Genomic DNA, 16,057 nt, shown 5'->3' on the forward strand with positions numbered 1-16,057 from the left:
CTGCTGAGTTCCTCCAGCACTTTGTGTGTGTCAAACTGAGCACCTTGACTATATTTGCATGCTTTTATACATTGACTTGCTGCCACATGATTGGCTGATATTGAACAGATGTAACTGATGAAGTGAGCACTGAGTATAGGTATTGCAACAAAGGCATTGTTTGCTCAAGTAGTGTGTGTGGCTGTCCAGTGCAGTCCATTTAGACCTGTAGTCAAGCAGTTCATTTCCCTCAAGAGGAAATCCAGAAATCAGCAATCATCTCCACTTCCATCACCTGTGTAGGAAATGTGTTACAGGTTTCTCTGTATAAAAATATTATATTCTTCTTCATCTCTTGTTCACACCCATAAACCTCTGTCACCTTGTTCTTACGCTGTCAGTAAATGAGGCCATTTCTTTGTCAACCTTCTACAAAGCCTGTTGTAACCTTACCATCGTATTCAAATTTCCCCTCAGCCTCCTCTGCACTAAAATGAGCAACCACGGCTTCTCCAATCGAACCTCACAGCTTCCTTGCAACTCATGTTCTCACTATTATTTATTTACTTTTCTTATTTATGATTTGCACAATGTTTTCTTGCACATTGGATGTTTGTCCGCCTTTTTTACTTCCTTTCCTTTCACTACTTGCAGGAAAATAAACCTCAGCTGCACAGCACTGCAGTAATTTGAGTGATTCTGATCATATCTGAGTGACGATAAACTTGTTTCTGATATGGGTCTCTATTGTGGACTGAGAGTGGGAAGAGGGTAGGGAGAAGGGAATCATGGTTGGGAAAAGGGAAAGGGAGACCGGAGGGATTGGGAAATGCCATAGAGACATTCTGTAATTATCAATAAACTAATTGTTTGGAATCAAATGACCTTGCCTTGTGTCAGTCCTGATGAGGGGTCTCGGCCCGAAACATCAACTCTATTTCTATACTCTATTCCATAGATGCTGCCCGGCCTGCTGAGTTGCACCAGGATTATGTGTGGATCTCTAGCCTCTGCAGACTTTCTTTTGCTTGCCTGGTGTCTCAGGGCTGGGTGTGTCTGCACCTGTGCCACCATTACCCCCACCCCAGCACTCCTTCTCTGCCACCTCTCCTACACCCCTCCTACGGCGCTCCACCCTCACCACTCCCAACATCCTTCGCTCCCGCCAGATTTACAAACTCGTACTCTGCTCCACGTTGACAAATACAGTGCTGTGCAAAAGTCTTCAGCACCCTAGCTATATATATATATGTGCCTAAACTTTTGCACAGCACTGTATATAGTGGCATAGATATACTTTGATAATAAATTTGCTTTGAACTTTGCAATCCTTTATACCTAGAACCATTCTAGTAAATATCCTCTGCCTGGATTTGAGCTATATTTTCATTTTTACCTCACATAAATGCTCCTTTTGATTATATACACACATAATAACATCGGACGCTATTTTTCCACAATGCATCTCTGTTGTCCCTGGAAGTCTTTCCTCCATGGTGGAGTTGCCACATTTCCTGTACCCTCCCCCTCGCGCCCCCCCCACCCACCTCAAGCTTCGATCGTCTCTCATGTTTGACAAGTAGCAGTTATCCTTCAGGAGCCTCAACCCCCACAGACACAGGACTGCAGCAGTATCCGCACATCCTTCGCTGAACACCCTGGGGATCGCCTTTGACTGAAAGCTTAGCTGAACCTGCCCCCTAAATGCTTGGGATGCTGTCTCACTTACTGTGAAATTCAGTAAGTGAGACCACATCCTAAGTACCTAACGTTGTTCCACACGCTGGAAGACATGAAGAATTGTCGGTAATTTATGACACAGAAAGAAAGTATTCAGCCCATTATATCTGTATTGGTTGAGAAAGAACCGGGTCTACTGCCGCTGTGGTCGTGAACAGTTGCAATGCCAAGCTGTGATGCATCCAGACTGGATGCTTTCTCTGGTACATTGGTAAAAATTGGGAAGGATACCTCCCAAGGAACTAGAGTTGCTGGTGAGTTTTCTTGGCTGTGGCATCAACAGACATCCCATTCCTGCAAAAACACATTTCAGGGAGGTAGCACCACCATTTCAGGGAGGTAACAGCCCCGCCCCCCACAACCCCATATTACCACCCACCCCCCGGGTTGACCTCCAAGGGTGTATGTAATACTTTGTTTAGTGATTTTGTCTCATCTGTAAACCAAATTGGGTATATGCAGAAAATGTGACATTAAAATATGTACTTATATTATATTATCATGCGAGTCATTTTTTTATTCTATTACAACTTTAAAGCAAGTCTACAGGGAGTTTGACCTCATCACGTAGGACATCAATAGAGTAGCTCCTTAGCAGCTAGCCAGCTAGTTTAAGTAATGTTAGCTATGCTAATGGACGAATTGACACCTGTTAAACTCACCTCAACATGTCTTTTACATTTTAACCCACCATGGGCAATTGAAAAGTCACTGTTGCAAACAGTGCAGCGAGCAACACTGTCATTATTTTTGAAGTCAACTATAAAGCCTGCCCACAGAGAAAACTGATAGGTCTACTTAGCATGAAGGGAGACCAATCAGGATGCTCGCGCTCACTCTCACTCTCCCTCTCCCTCTCAAAAAAAAATTATTTCTGGGATATTGTGTATAATTTGCGGGCGTCAGGGAGCCGCTATCAATATGCGGGAGACTCCCGGAACTTCCAGGAGAGGTGGGATGTCTGCGTCAATGTGATTCAACCAGGACAGGCTATTGTTGATGCTGTCAACCCTCAGTACCATTGTCAGAGTGCCTTCCAGTCACGGCACAGCTCTACCCTCTGACAATGAAGTTTCATCATAGAAAATGTGGAGAACTTTTCATTTCTGAGGTGCCATCTCTGTTAAAGCAGACACCGATGATAAAACTCATCATTGCTTTCTGCACACCTCATCAGGGTTAGAGACAGTGTCTGCCCTGCTGTTATATGAGTATTGGATGGTTCCCTGGTACAATAAGGTGAACTCCTGACCTCACAATCTACCTTGTTACACTCCTGCAGCTTACTGTCTATCTGCACTGCACTTCCTCTGTAGCTGTTACACTTTACTCTGTATTCAGTTGTTCTTTTAACTTGTTCTACCCCTGTGCAATATTGTAATGAATTGATCTGTATGAATGGTATGCAAGGCACACTTTTCACTGTACCTCAGTACATGCAACAATGGTAAACCAATTCCGGTTCTGAACTGCTCTCTGCAATGCCTTGTGAATTCTGCAACTCAAGGGGAACGGGGGATATCTGCTGGCCTTGGCTAGAATGTTAGCTTCCCTTGGAGAAGTAAATATAAAAGATGCAAGAATGTTTGAATGTCCTGGAGGCAAGATTTATTCCATTTTGAGAGCAGAAAATATTTACATCAAAATTCTTTTGCCAGGCTTAGAGTCTGCAAAAGTCTAACTGGTATCTTTATAGACCAGATATCCTTTACTGATTCCTTGCCTTCATATGTTTCTACCATTGTGCGTCATCAATAATGTTGTTTTGAGTGACTAAAGTTAGTAATTTCTGTATGTTTTGTAATTAATCTTCCTTCCCCGCCTTAGAAATAGTCCAGCATATTATTATTAATCACGGCCACTTGTTTCAATTGATTATTTACTTCATTGGTACAGTGAGACTTCGTGATCTGAGAGTTTGTCTTCTCTCATTATCATACCTCAAATGCAAAGACAGTTATCACAGGCACTTCAGCTTGCCTTCATCTCCTCATCACCGAACATCATTGTGGACCAATTAACGTGTGATTTGATAGCTTGTTCTGCTGATTAGCTTGCTCTTCAGCGAAATAAAATGCATATAACAGAGAAAAAAAAACAGGCTTAAGTTAATTTCTGTCAATTAGTGGGAGGCTTAGAAGTGTAAGCATGTTGTTTTTTCTGCTGAGTTTTAACTTTACAAGGACATCAGCATTTACCGTTCTGATACTTTTATCCTCTTATTTGAACTCACAAAAGATTTTTTTGTAGGAAAAGACTGAATTTACTTAAATGAGAAGTGGAAGTCTTCTTAACAGAAAACTTGTAACTAAGGTCTTTATATACTGAACCTCTTTATAGGAACAAAAATTAGATTCAGATTCATTTACTCACTTCATATACAGTGAAACATACAGTGATATGCATCATTTGCATTAACAAGCAACACAACTAAGGCTGTGCTGGGGGCAGTCCGTATGTGTTGCCACGTATTCTGGTGCCAAAATAGCACGCCCACCATGCTCACAGAGCACAGAAGCACCAATAACGACAACAGCAAAGCAAGTCCCTTACCTCCCTCAAAACAAACACACTCACACTCACACACTCACTCACTCCTCAAACTCAAATGATTTTTATTTCTCCACAATCAATGGTGCATGGATGATATCTTCTCGCATGGTGACAAAACATTTGGAACTAAATGTCTAAGTTTGGAGAACAACTCTACTCAAGCATTGTTCACTGTCTGTCTGCTGGCTATATAAATTACCTTTTCCAATCTTTTATCCCCTCTCTTAATTGTAGCCAAAATTTAAAAGGAGACTGTCCATTTTGAAAGGAAGTTATTTTTATTTGTAAGGCTTAATTTTTTGACTGACTTCTTAATAGAAGCTCAAATGCTCAAATGAGTTGACAAATAACTCATTAAAAATAGTCTAATAAGACGATAAGATGTAAGAGCAGAATTAGGCCATTTGGCCCATTGTGTCTGCTCTGCCATTTCAGCAATTTTCCTCTCAGCCCCAATCTCCTACCTTCTTCCCATATCGCTTCATGCCTTGACAAATCAACTTCTGCCTTAATTATACAGAAAGACGTGGCCTCCACAGCTGCCTGTGGCAAAGAATTCCACAGACTCACCACCCGCTGGCTAAAGAAATTCCTCCTCATCTCTGTTCTAAAAGGACAACCCAAGGCTGTCCTTTGGTCTTAGACTCTCGCATCATAGGAAACATCCACTCTATCAAGGCTTTTCACTATTTGATAGGTTTCGATGAGGTCACCCCTCATTCTTCTGAATTCTGGTGAATACAGGCACGGAGTCAGCAAACTTCTTCATATGACAAGCCATTCAATCCTGGAATCATTTTTATGAACCTCCTTTGAACTATCTCCAGTTTCAGCACATCTTTTCTAAGATAAGAGGTCCAAAACAGCTCACAATACTCCAAGTGAGGCTTCACCAGTGCTTTATAAAGTCTCAAACTTACATCTTTGCTTTTAAATTCTAGTCCTTTTGGAATGAATACTAACATTGCATTTGCCTTCCTCTTCACAGACTTAACCTGAAAATTAACCTCAAGGGAATCCTGCACAAGGACTCCGAAGTCCCCTTTTACCTCAGTTTTTTTGTATTTTCTCTCCAGTTAGAAAATAGTCAACCTTTTCATTTCTTCTACCAAAGTGCATGACCATACACTTCCTGACATAGTATTACACCAACCATTTCTTTGCCCATTCTCCTAATCTAAGTCCTTCTGTAGCCTTTCTACTTCCTGAAAACTACCTGCCTTAGTCTGACAGTCTACATTTTAATACCACCATTTTTGTCAGCAGCATAACAATACATAACAGCAAAGCCCATATCATGAAAAACACATACATAAAAACTGTGACCAGAACACATTTAAATAGAAATATTCAGCTCTTTCACATTTGGTGCATTCTACTACAAAGAGAATATTAGAAATAATTATTTTGAAACTTGTTCATGGATCTTGGTACAATAACCCTTCGTGCACATGCAAAATTGCTATTTTATAATAATTAAATTATATTTGTTTATCATAATAATTAGTTATTATCTTATAAACAGTAATTATTTAAAGAGGATAACACCACAGTAATGGGATTTACGAGCCCGATGAGCCTATGCTGCCCAATTACACCCAATTATCCTGCTAACCTACACATCTTCGGAATGTGGGAGGAAAACGAAGCACCCAGAAGAGACCCACGTAGTCACTAGGAGAAAGTACAAACTCTTTACAGACAGTGGTAGAACTGAACCCAGGCCCTTGGCACTGTAAAAAGCATTACACTAACTGCTACGGTCTGTGATGCCTCCACTATATACAAGGCTTTGTTCAAGATAAGTGCATGTAGCATTATGTTCAGTCAGAATGGGATGGTAGTAGTGTAGCTTTCTGAAAAAGCCCAATTATTGTTTTGAAAATGTTAACAAGTTTAGCATATATGTTCTCAGACTATACAATATGCTTTTTTTATGTTTTCTGCAGGTGACGTTTACAAAGAGGAAGTTTGGGTTAATGAAGAAGGCTTATGAGCTAAGTGTTCTATGCGACTGTGAGATTGCTCTGATCATCTTTAACAGCACAAATAAACTGTTCCAGTATGCCAGCACCGACATGGACAAAGTATTGCTGAAATACACAGAGTACAATGAGCCGCATGAGAGTCGGACAAATTCGGATATTGTTGAGGTAGGATTTCATCTGACAAAGATTTCCATTCCTGATTATATTGCGGTGTCATCTGTGGTTTGGTTGTGCCACTCCTGGCTTGGGGTCAGAGTTGAAAGTTCAAGTCCCACTTCTCAATCTCAGTGCACAAGTGTAGACTAACGTTTCAATGCAGTGCTGAGGAAATACTGTGCTCTTTAAGGGACCTCTTGGTGGATGAGGCATGTAACAGGGGGCCATATTGTGTTCTTGAATAGCCTGTAAAACATCCTGAGTTCAAACAAGAGGGCATAGCTTCAGAATATAAATTGTTCCAGATGAGGTGGGTTCATTTGCATTGTTTTGACAGCACTGTATATTGATATCAAAGTTCAAAGTAAATTTATTATCAAAGTACGTATATATCAGCATATATTACTCAGATTAATTTTCTTGTGGGTATTCACAATAGATGCAAAGAATCACAATAGAATCAATTAAAAACTACACACAAAAGATGAACAAACAACCATCTGGTTAGTAAGTTTGTAGATGACACTAAATTCGGTGGTATATTGGACAACAGACAATGGACAATAGACAATGCTGGTATATTGGACTAAATTCAATGGTATATTGGACAATGAAGAAAGAAGAGAGGCGTATTTCTCTGCACAGATGCTGACTGATCTGCTGAGCAACTACAGTATGCTGTGTGTGTTGCTCTGGATTTCCAGCATCAGCAGAATCTCTTGTGTTCAGGGAATCTGGAACAGCTGAGTAAGGGGCCTGTGGATTGGCAAATAGAGATTAACTCGGATAACTGCAAGCTGCATTTTGCAAAGTTAGATCCAGATGGGACCTTCACAATGATCAGCAGGGCCCTGAAGAGTGTTGTAGAATAGCAGGGACCATGGGGAGTGTTGTAGAAAAGCAGGACCCTGGGGAGTGTTGTAGAATAGCAGGGGCCTGGGGGTTGTTATAGAACAGTAGGGGGTGTTGTAGTAGAACAGCAGGGGGCCTGGGGAGTGTTGTAGAACAGCAGGACCCTGGGGATTGTTGTAGAACAGCAGGGGCCTGGGGATTGTTGTAGAACAGCAGGGGGCCCTGGGGATTGTTGTAGAACAGCAGGGGGCTCTGGGGATTGTTGTAGAACAGCATTACCCTGGGGAGTGTTGTACAACAGCAGGGGCCTGGGGATTGTTGTAGAACAGCAGGGGGCCTGGGGATTGTTGTAGAACAGCAGGACCCTGGGGAGTGTTGTACAGCAGCAGGGGCCTGGGGATTGTTGTAGAACAGCAGGGGGCCTGGGGATTGTTGTAGAACAGCAGGACCCTGGGGAGTGTTGTACAACAGCAGGGGCCTGGGGATTGTTGTAGAACAGCAGGGGGCCTGGGGATTGTTGTAGAACAGCAGGGGACCGTGGGGAGTGTTGTAGAACAGCAGGGGGCCTGGGGATTGTTGTAGAACAGCAGGGGGCCTGGGGATTGTTGTAGAACAGCAGGGGACCCTGGGGAGTGTTGTAGAACAGCAGGGGGCCTGGGGATTGTTGTAGAACAGCAGGGGGCCTGGGGATTGTTGTAGAATAGCAGGACCCTGGAGAGTGTTGTAGAACAGCAGGGGCCTGGGGATTGTTGTAGAACAGCAGGATCGTGGGGAGTGTTGTAGAATAGCAGGACCCTGGGGATTGTTGTAGAACAGCAGGATCGTGGGGAGTGTTGTAGAACAGCAGTGTTGGTTAACATGAACCAGTTAGGCCGAATGGCCTGTTTCAAGGCTCCATAGTTCTATAGTTCTGTGACTCTCCGGAAAGCAATAACCTTAACTCTCAAATGTGAGATGTACTTGTAACATTGGCCCCACCTAGGAACAAAAATTGAAGTATGACTCAGATATGAGCCACAGTAGTGTACCGGGTAGTGCGACACTATTGCAGCTCAGGGCGTTGGAATTGAGCTTTCAATTCTGACATCGTCTGTATGTTCTCCCTGTGGAATGTGTGGGTTTTCTCCGGGTGCTCTGGTTTCCTCCCACAGTCCAAAGTCAGATTGGTTAGTAGGTTAGTTGGTCTTAGTTGGTCATTGCAGATTGCCCTGTAACTAGGCTAAGGCTAAATCGAGGGTTGCTAGGCAATGCAGCTCAAAGAGCTGGAGGGGCCTATTCCACACTGTTTCTCTGAAATAAAAATAAAATATTCATTACACTTGTTCCAGTATGTTCATTTGAGATGGAATCTACAAAAGATTTCATTCCTTGTGGTTCATAAGTCGCTAGTTCTTGGCATCTACAGACAGCCTTACACATCAACCCCTTATCATGAACTATTTTTTTTGTATGTTGACAAAATGGAAGCTACTGATTTGCCGATGATAGAATGTTAATGTATCTTTGTTTTGATTATGGAGCATTAATCTTCTGCGTTTTCAAACTCAGTTCATGCTATTGAGTGTTAGAAGCAGATAGTAAATGTAGTAGGTTATGGTAAATTGTGTGTTGGCATTCATCAACCATGGGATTGAGTTCAAGAGCCATGAGGTAATGTTACAACTATATAAGGCCTTATTTAGACCCCACTTGGAGTACTGTGTTCAGTTCTGCTCATCTCTCTACAGGAACAATGTGGATACTATAGAAGGAGTGCAGAGGAGATTTACAAGGATGTTGCCTGGATTGGGGAGCATGCCTTATGAGAATAGGTTGAGTGAACTCGGCCTTTTCTCCTTGGAGCGACAGAGGATGAGAGGTGACCTGATAGAGGTGTATAAGATGATGAGAGGCATTGATCGTGTGGATAGTCAGAGGCTTTTTCCCAGGGCTGAAATGGCTAACACCATGGGGCATGGTTTTAAGGTGTTTGGAAGTAGGCGCAAGGGGAACGTCAAGGGTAAGTTTTTCACACAGAGAGTGGTGGGTGCATGGAATGCATTGCTGTTAATGGTAGTAAAGGCGGATATAATAGGGTCTTTTAAGAGACTCTTAGATAGGTATGTAGAGCTTAGAAAAATAGAGGGCTGTGCGGTAGGGAAATTCTAGGCAGCTTCTAGACTAGGTTACATGGTTGGCACAACATTGTGGGCCAAAGGACCTGTAATGTGCTGTAGATTTCTATGTTCTATGTTCTATAATTCAAGATTCAAGGTTGTTTATTGTCATTCTTCGGTACATAAGTATAAAAGAGACCAAAATAATTGTTATTCTGGATCCAATACAGTATAAAAAAACAAAATTAGCATAAAATCACAATAAATACAAGCAATCCTATAAAACAAAGTATAAGTAAATGTTGAACGTGGTTGGTGATACACTCAGTGGCCACTTTATTGAGTACAGGAGTGGATACCAGTGGGACCTTCTGCTGCTGTAGCCCATCCCCTTCAGGTTTCAACACGTGCATTCAGAGATGCTCTTCTGCACACCCGTGTTGTAAAGTGTGGTTATTTGAGTTACTGTCGCCTTCCTGTCAGTTTGAACCAGTGTGCCCATTCTCCTCTGACCCCTCTCACTAACAGGATCTTTTTTTGTCCTCAGAACTGCCATTCACTGGATGATTTTTGTTTTTTACACCATTTTCTGTAAACTCCAAATCCCTGAAGATCAGCAGTTTCTGCAGCAACAATCATCCCATGGTTAAAGTCACTTAGATCACATTTCTTCCCCATTCTGAACAACAACTGAATCTGTTGACCATGTCTGCATGCTTTTATGCAATGTATTGCTGTCACATGATTGGCTGATTAGATATTTGCATTAATAAGGTGTACAGGTGTACCTAATAAAGTTGCCACAGGGTTTATACTTAGATTGATTGTATATGCATACAGTGACACTAAATGCAGGATTATCTGTACACACGTTGACTCTGACAGGAAATGAAAAGCGACAAAGTGACTCTTGGCAAGAACTCTTCTAGGGAGCAGCTAGGCAGATGGTAACATAGTAGGATAGAGACTTCAGTGTAGGGATGAGGTGTGGAGTGTCACTGTAAACTGACAATGAATGGGGGATGAAGGGGGTGGTGAGGGACTGTGGAGAGGAGTGTGTCAGTGTAGGGATGAGGTGTGGAGTGTCAGTGTAAAGTGACAATGAATGGGGGATGAAGGGGGTGGTGAGGGACTGTGGAGAGGAGTGTGTCAGTGTTAGGATGAGGTGTGGAGTGTCAGTGTAAAGTGACCATGAATGGGGGCTGAAGGGGGTGGTGAGGGACTGTGGAGAGGAGTGTGTCAGTGCGGGTATGAGGTGTGGAGTGTCAGTGTAAAGTGACCATGAATGGGGGCTGAAGGGGGTGGTGAGGGACTGTGGAGAGGAGTGTGTCAGTGTAGGGATGAGGTGTGGAGTGTCAGTGTAAAGGGACAGTGAATGGGGGCTGAAGGGGGTGGCAAGGGACTGTGGAGAGGAGTGTGCCAGTGTAGGGATGAGGTGTGGAGTGTCAGTGTAAAGGGACAGTGAATGCGGGATGATGGGGGTGGTGAGGAACTGTGGAGAGGAGTGTGTCAGTGTAGAGATGAGGTGTGGAGTGTCAAGGTAAAGGGACAGCGAATGCGGGATGATGGGGGTGGTGAGGGGCTGTGGAGAGGAGTGTGTCAGTGTAGGGATGAGGTGTGGAGTGTCACTGTAAAGTGACAGTGAATGGGGGCTGAAGGGGGTGGTGAGAGACTGTGGAGAGGAGTGTGTCAGTGTAGGGATGAGGTGTGGAGTGTCAGTGTAAAGGGACAGTGAATGCGGGATGAAGGGGGTGGTGAGGGACTGTGGAGAGGAGTGTGTCAGTGTAGGGATGAGGTGTGGAGTGTCAGTGTAAAGGGACAGTGAATGCGGGATGAAGGGGGTGGTGAGGGACTGTGGAGAGGAGTGTGTCAGTGTAGGGATGAGGTGTGGAGTGTCAGTGTAAAGTGACAGTGAATACCATGAATGGGGGCTGAAGGGGGTGGTGAGGGACTGTGGAGACGAGTGTGTCTGTAGGGTTGTGTGGAGTGTCAGTGTAAAGTGACAGTGAATGGGGGCTGATGGGGGTGGTGAGAGACTGTGGAGAGGAGTGTGTCAGTGTAGGGATGATGTGTGGAGTGTTACGGTAAAGGGACAGTGAATGCGGGATGAAGGGGGTGGTGAGGGACTGGAGAGGAGTGTGTCTGTAGGGATGAGGTGTGGAGTGTCAGTGTAAAGGGACAGTGAATGCAGGATGATGGGGGTGGTGAGGAACTGTGGAGAGGAGTGTGTCAGTGTAGAGATGAGGTGTGGAGTGTCAAGGTAAAGGGACAGCGAATGCGGGATGATGGGGGTGGTGAGGGGCTGTGGAGAGGAGTGTGTCAGTGTAGGGATGAGGTGTGGAGTGTCACTGTAAAGTGACAGTGAATGGGGGCTGAAGGGGGTGGTGAGAGACTGTGGAGAGGAGTGTGTCAGTGTAGGGATGAGGTGTGGAGTGTCAGTGTAAAGGGACAGTGAATGCGGGATGAAGGGGGTGGTGAGGGACTGTGGAGAGGAGTGTGTCAGTGTAGGGATGAGGTGTGGAGTGTCAGTGTAAAGGGACAGTGAATGCGGGATGAAGGGGGTGGTGAGGGACTGTGGAGAGGAGTGTGTCAGTGTAGGGATGAGGTGTGGAGTGTCAGTGTAAAGGGACAGTGAATGCGGGATGATGGGGGTGGTGAGGGGCTGTGGAGAGGAGTGTGTCAGTGTAGGGATGAGGTGTGGAGTGTCACTGTAAAGTGACAGTGAATGGGGGCTGAAGGGGGTGGTGAGGGACTGTGGAGACGAGTGTGTCTGTAGGGTTGTGTGGAGTGTCAGTGTAAAGTGACAGTGAATGCGGGATGATGGGGGTGGTGAGAGACTGTGGAGAGGAGTGTGTCAGTGTAGGGATGATGTGTGGAGTGTTACGGTAAAGGGACAGTGAATGCGGGATGAAGGGGGTGGTGAGGGACTGGAGAGGAGTGTGTCTGTAGGGATGAGGTGTGGAGTGTCAGTGTAAAGGGACAGTGAATGTGGGATGATGGGGGTGGTGAGAGGCTGTGGAGAGGAGTGTGTCAGTGTTGATATTAGGTGTCGGGTGTCAGTGTAAAGTGACAGTGAATGGGGGATGAAGGGGGTGGTGAGGGACTATGGAAGGAGTGGTCGATGTGGATGTGTTGTTAGATTAATAAATGGGGGTGTTGATCAGCCTGTTGGCTTGGGGGTCACAATCCTTTTAATATATTGATTTAAGTTAATAAGTGCAACATTGCTTTTGTGAACTATAAGTTGAATTGCATTCAGTTTCTGAAGAGAAAGAGAGATTAATATATTGGATTACACCCTTCAAAGCCAAGCTGATCAACTACTAACCAGTGATGTCACACCCGTTCCTGCGGCTCTCGGTCCCTACTCCGGATTATATGCAGCCCTCTCAATGCTTCATTACTGCGATGGTCTGTAAAATCTGTTGTGTAAATTGAGCCCATGTAACAATGGAACATTCTGAGAAAATCACCGTATCTTTCTTTTAGTCCGTTATGGATTAACCTATTGTAAAATACCACTTTTTGGGGTTATTTTAGTTTTCATGATTCTGTTTATTGCTAGAAGGTGCACTGTGATACCGTCGTCGTGATTAATTGAAGATGAATGAAGCGATTGCTAAAATTACTTACGTACGTGATAAAAGAAATTTCAATAATGAAAAGCAAAACTCAGCGCTCATTTTGCTTTGTATCTGGCTGCTAGGAAAAGGTATTTATTTATTTACCCGCCGAGTTCAGTTTTCTTATAAAACAGACAACTTCACAGCCAAAGACAGCATGGTTTCATGCCTGGAGGAAATGGCTCTGTAGTGTGCGTGGGTGTCGAAAGCGGGTCTTTACATTAACTGATGCTCTGTGTAATTAGAATGTCTTTACTTGATAATTATTGGTATGACTGCAATGGTGCATAACCCCAAAAAGCTTTTCAGACATATTTAGACAGGTTGAAAAAGTTTGTACTCTGGACTACCTACCAATCATTAAAATCCCACATACTATCAGATCTTCCACAGTAAAACATGTAAATGTGAAAAATGCATTGGATTGTTAAAGACTGTGTGTAAAATCATATAGATGTAATATGCTTGCTTGTGCATGAGGCCTGCTCTGCACAGAGAGGTGCAAAGGATCTTGGCCTGAAATATTGATTGTTTACTTCCCTCCACAGGTGCTGACTGACTTGCTGAGATCCTTCAGCATTTTGTGCTTGTTGTTCAGCTAATGTGGCTGATGCAATGTTCCAGCCTAGATACAGTGAGGCAAATGTCAGTGCGTTGAAGTTCAAATTAGATTACATGCTCGTTCTTAGAGTGAGGCTTGTAACCATCACTTTATAACATGGGTCAAGTTTCACAATCTCTTTGAATGAAACTCCCCTGGAATTACCTTTAATAAAGAAAACATACTTTAAGACAGGACTAGATGCAATAGAAAAAGGGACCAAATATTGGTTCTATGAAAGATTTTAAAAGGAAGGAGGTTAGTTTAGAAGGAAATTCCAGAGACTGAATCTTGGGTGGTTTGGATTTTTCTACTAAGACCAAAACATACACAAAAACCTATATATGGAGAGGTATGCCAGGAAGCTTTATATGGATTCAGTAGCAGTTCTACAGTATTGGGCACTTCAATCACTTATTCCTTGCTGGAAAAAAATAGCCCTTAGCACAATATTCCATGTGCAGATGAGTTTACAAGTTTACGAATATTTGGAGCATCTCTTTCCAGCACTAGCTGTAAGATCGGGGTTTGGGGAACAAAGGAGATAGTGGGGCCGAGGACTGTGGAGTTTTAGAACAATGATGGGTATTAGTGATGTATGAGCAAGGACTGAAGTATTCAAATTAAATTAAATTTACCAGCATTTTTCCTATTCCAATAACAAACGCTCCTGGGATACCCTGGAATTGGGATCCACATACCTCTCGGTTAATCGTTGATGACATGTACATGGCATTAAAAAGGATGGGAACCCCCTACCCTGGAATATTGCAAATGGAGAATTTTTAAGGGAAAAAGAACAATGATTATCACACAGAACTTAATTTATTATCCAAGTATGTATGTGTTATCTTGAGATTCATTTTCTTCCAAGCATTTACAGGAAACAAAAAGAAATATAAATAGACCAAAACTGACAATTAGCAAAAGAAGACAACCTGTGCAAATAAAAATTAATACTGAGAACACAAGTTGTAAAGAGTCCTTCAAAGTGAGTCTGCAAGATGTAGAATCAGTTCATAGTTGTAGACAGTGAAGTTATCCTGACAGGAGCCTGATAGTTGATGGGTAATAAGTGTTCCTGAACCTGGTGGTGGGGATCTAAAGCTTTACAGAACATAAGAAATAGGAGCAGGAGTCGGCCATCTGGCCCATTGAGCTCTACCATTCAATAAGATCATGGCTGACCTGACCATGGACTCATCTCCACCTACCTGGCTTAACCCTTAATTCCCCTACTATGCAAAAATCAATCTTCCCTGGAGGTATTAGTGAGAATTTTTTTTTTTTGCGTGGCTGTATCTTTCTATCTTATATGTGTTGTACGTGCTTTGCGCTGTGTGTGGCTGTTGGTACTTGTTTTGCACCTTGGCCTCTGAGTAACGGTCTCTCATTTGGCTGTGTATTCATGTCTGGTTGAATGACAATTAAACTTGAATTGAATTGATTGAAGAGAACGTAGTCTGGATGCTGGTGGTCTTTGAAGATGGATGCTTCATTATTGCGGCAGCACTCCATGTAACTGTGCTGAAAGGTGGGTCGGCCATGCCTGTGTTGGACTGGGCTGTATCGACCACATTGGTAGTTTTTTCCATTTCTGGGCATTGTTCTGTTACTTTCAATGGTGTTTCAGGCCGTAATCCAACCAGTTAGGATGCTCTCCACTGCATATCTATAGAATGAGATCGAGGATTAGCTGTATTAGTCAATGTACATTGAAATACAGAGTGAAATGTGTCATTTGTGTCATCATTTGCGATGTGCTGGGACAGCTCTAAAATGTCTCCGTGCTTTCCGGTGCCAACATTGCACGCACACAACTCACTTACCCTAACCTGTACATCATTGCGTGAGGCAACCCATGCAGTCACGGGGAGAACACACAGAATCCTTCCTGACAGTGGTGAGATTCAAAACCCAATCAGTGATCGCCGGCTCTGTCAAGCGATTACGCTAACCACTATGCTACCGCACCACCCACTTGCGTAAGAGACTGCGTACTTGTAACGAAGTCTGGGACATATTGTAAAGAATACATATATTACAATGGATCAGCAGGTTGAGCACGAGTGCAAACGCACAAATTAGGAGCAGGAGGTTTATATTTGGCTCCTTGAGCCTGTTTAGTTAGCTGTCTGGTGGTGAGATCTAATGTGCGAGCTCCAGCAGGATAGTTCTAAGGCAGGGCTGTGACAAGCTTTGCTGTCAGTGTGGAAGTGAGTTATTTTTATCATCGAATCTCAAACTGAGTTCAGTGCTGAGTGTGAAACCAAGGGTCCAAACATTTTAGTAAATCCTGGAATAGTTACAATAGAAGATAAAATTCATTGTGAAGATTGAGGATACTGCTTTAGCCATGCTAATTACGAGTTGCTAATATATCAGTTTACAAATTGTTATAATAATTCATACTCAAAATTAGGTTATCACTGTCATATAGCATGAAATTTGTTTTGTGGCAGCAGTACC

The 16,057-nt window shown here is 43.3% G+C and overlaps 1 protein-coding gene across 17 annotated transcripts in view; it reads left to right on the forward strand.

Annotated features, from left to right (window-relative positions):
• Nucleotides 1-16,057, forward strand: part of mef2cb (myocyte enhancer factor 2cb) — a 292,538-nt gene that overhangs the window by 167,837 nt on the left and 108,644 nt on the right. For all 17 annotated transcript variants that reach the window (XM_063068484.1, XM_063068486.1, XM_063068499.1 and 14 more), the window contains exon 4: nt 6,222-6,425. In XM_063068484.1, the coding sequence (XP_062924554.1) occupies nt 6,222-6,425 (204 nt within the window). The remainder of the gene's footprint in view (nt 1-6,221; nt 6,426-16,057) is intronic.

Source organism: Mobula hypostoma, chromosome 16 (genome assembly GCF_963921235.1).
Source record: "Mobula hypostoma chromosome 16, sMobHyp1.1, whole genome shotgun sequence".
NCBI lineage: Eukaryota > Metazoa > Chordata > Chondrichthyes > Myliobatiformes > Myliobatidae > Mobula > Mobula hypostoma.